A 2,468-nucleotide genomic window follows, 5' to 3' on the forward strand; every position below is an offset into this window, starting at 1 on the left:
TTCAAGGAGACCATGCTCTTTCTTCCTAGAATTCACAAAGCAGGAAAATAAAACCATGCTTCTGTGTTCTCATGAATTGAATACTGTGAAATTAAATTAAAATGTGGATATTTAAGCTTGTTTTGTTTGTACTATTTGATAAGCTAGTCTCTAAGACATGAGAGCTCTTCTCTTTGTGTTTCACTTTATTGGACTGGAACGGCAGAGCTTTCCATCTTAGTGTCCCACAAACGTGTCGGAAAACGTGTAGGAGTGTAAAGTCAGTACAGTTACAGTAAATGTCAGGCAGTGTGGTAAGATTTAAAACAAACACAGTCCAACATGGGAAAGAAACGTGACTAGAAATCACAACCCTCAAATCCTGTTTGTCTTTTGCTTTGTGCTTTAGAAAACTCCACCTGCCAGGCGTGGTGGTGCACACCTTTAGTCCCAGCTCTTGGGAGGCAGAGGTAGGTGGATCTCTGAGTTCTAGGCCACCTTGGTCCACAGAGTGAATTCCAAGACAGCAAGGGCTACGCAGAGAAACCCTGTCTCGAAAAACTAAAAGAAGAAAGGAAGGAAGGAAGGAAGGAAGCCCACACATTAGCCTATGCTAATCCTACCTCCCTGTACCCTAAATACTAAAATCGAAAACTATTGAAAGAGCCAACCAAAGCTCTGAGCATTGGGAAGTTGAAATGAAATTAGAAATTGTACATACAGTTGGCATAAAATTGATTCAACCTATCTGAAAAAAAAATAACATCATAAGATGAATCATAAAAATGTTCATACCCTATAATCCAATAATCTCTCTCCTGGGATCTTATTCTAGACAAGTTTTTGGCCAAAAGAAAAATGTCCATTATACAAAATGCTCACTGCACCTTTATATCTAACAACAAAGAACCAAAATACAAAAACAAAATATATAAGATGTCTTTGAATGTTATAGCACATGCCAAAGGCAAATTACTCCAGCTGTGGAAAATAAATCTGAAGCTGAGGTCACAGCTCAGTAATAGTGCTTACCTAGAATGCTCAAGGTGCTGGGTTCGATTCCACAAGAAATAAAATAAGCAAATTCTTATTCCTGGGCAATGATACAGAAAATGACGTGGGGATTGGGAGATGGCTCAGTGGTTAGAGTCCTGGCTGTGAAAGCCTGGGCACTGGAGTTTGACCCCCTAGCACCCAAATATTAGTAAAACCCATAAACAGCCATGTGCAACTGTAATCCCCGGGGGATGAACATGGATGAATCACAAGTACTTGATGGCCAGCGAAGCCTAGTCAAAACTGTGAAAGACCTTGTCCCAAGGGAATAAGGTAGAGAGCAGAAGACGACACCTAGAAACAAACTATTCCTCTGGCTTCCATGTATGTCTATACAACTCTGTATTCATCTATACTCTCTGTATGTGCACACACACACACACAGATTAACATACTGTCATCAACTCTGCAGATAGCCCCATTACCATCTAAACATGATCTGAAAATTGACATAAAGATTTTTTGAGACTATGATTTGAGATGTTTATTCTTTTCTTTCAGAACTTCTTTTCATGTTGTTTTTTTTAAAGATTTATTGTATTTATGAGTGCACTGTAGCTGTCTTCAGACACACCAGAAGAGAACATAAGATCCTGTTACAGATGGTTGTGAGCCACTATGTGATTGCTGGGAATTGAACACAGGACCTCTGGCAGAGCAGTCAGTGCTCTTAACTGCTAAGCCATCTCTCCAATCCCTCATGTTGCATTTTTTCCGTTACATATGTATATATGTATAAGATGTATATGCATTTTAAAACACTTATAGAGTAAATATGGACTTCCAAGTTTTTGTACTTCTCACTATGTAGCCTTGGTTGGCCCCAAATGCATAAAGATCCACCCTGTCTTGCCTCCCCAGTACTTGGACTAAAGACCTGTGGTATGTGCCAGGCCAGTAGTCTCCTTTTCAAAGGAGAGCAATATAAGCTTTCCAAATATCCAATTAAAGAAGAGCAAGAAGATAAGGCATGGGGCCGGAGAGATGCCTAGGTGCTTACAACTGGCTGCCCTTCATCCAGAGGACCCAAGTTGAGCTGCCAGTGACCTCACTGGGTGGCTCACACCTGTAACTCCAGTTAAATTTAGGGCAGCCAACATCTTCATCTGACCTCTCAGCAGCATACATACATGTAAATAAAAACATATCCTTTAAAATAAGGAAGAAGACAGGTCTGGAAGTGTTCATACTTCCAAGAACAGCTGCTGTCTGAAGTACTAAGGAAAATCAGGAAGCCTGAGAGAAGAGAGAAGGAAAGAGGCCACCAGGGCACGGTTTCAGAAGGTAGTGTGTTGCCAAGACTACAGGGAGAGAGAGAGCTGAGATTTACCTGCCTTACCAGGTGGCTGCTGCCTGGCATCCTCTCTTTTTGCTTCATTCCACAAGTGTTTTCTGAGCCCTGAACCTCTGAAGTAGCTCAAATGCCTGCGATG

General features: G+C 41.2%; 1 protein-coding gene across 5 annotated transcripts in view; it reads right to left on the reverse strand.

The window, feature by feature from the left end:
• Trim66 (tripartite motif containing 66) overlaps positions 1 to 2,468 on the reverse strand; it is a 64,373-nt gene extending 61,905 nt beyond the window's left edge. For 3 of the 5 annotated variants that reach the window (XM_031387799.1, XM_031387798.1, XM_031387801.1), the window contains exon 1: positions 2,366 to 2,468. In XM_031387799.1, coding sequence (XP_031243659.1) covers positions 2,366 to 2,413 — 48 coding nt within the window. In that variant the 5' untranslated portion in view covers positions 2,414 to 2,468. The remainder of the gene's footprint in view (positions 1 to 2,365) is intronic. The other 2 variants (XM_031387803.1, XM_031387800.1) reach the window with 2 other exon arrangements.

Source organism: Mastomys coucha, unplaced genomic scaffold (assembly GCF_008632895.1).
Source record: "Mastomys coucha isolate ucsf_1 unplaced genomic scaffold, UCSF_Mcou_1 pScaffold21, whole genome shotgun sequence".
Lineage (NCBI taxonomy): Eukaryota > Metazoa > Chordata > Mammalia > Rodentia > Muridae > Mastomys > Mastomys coucha.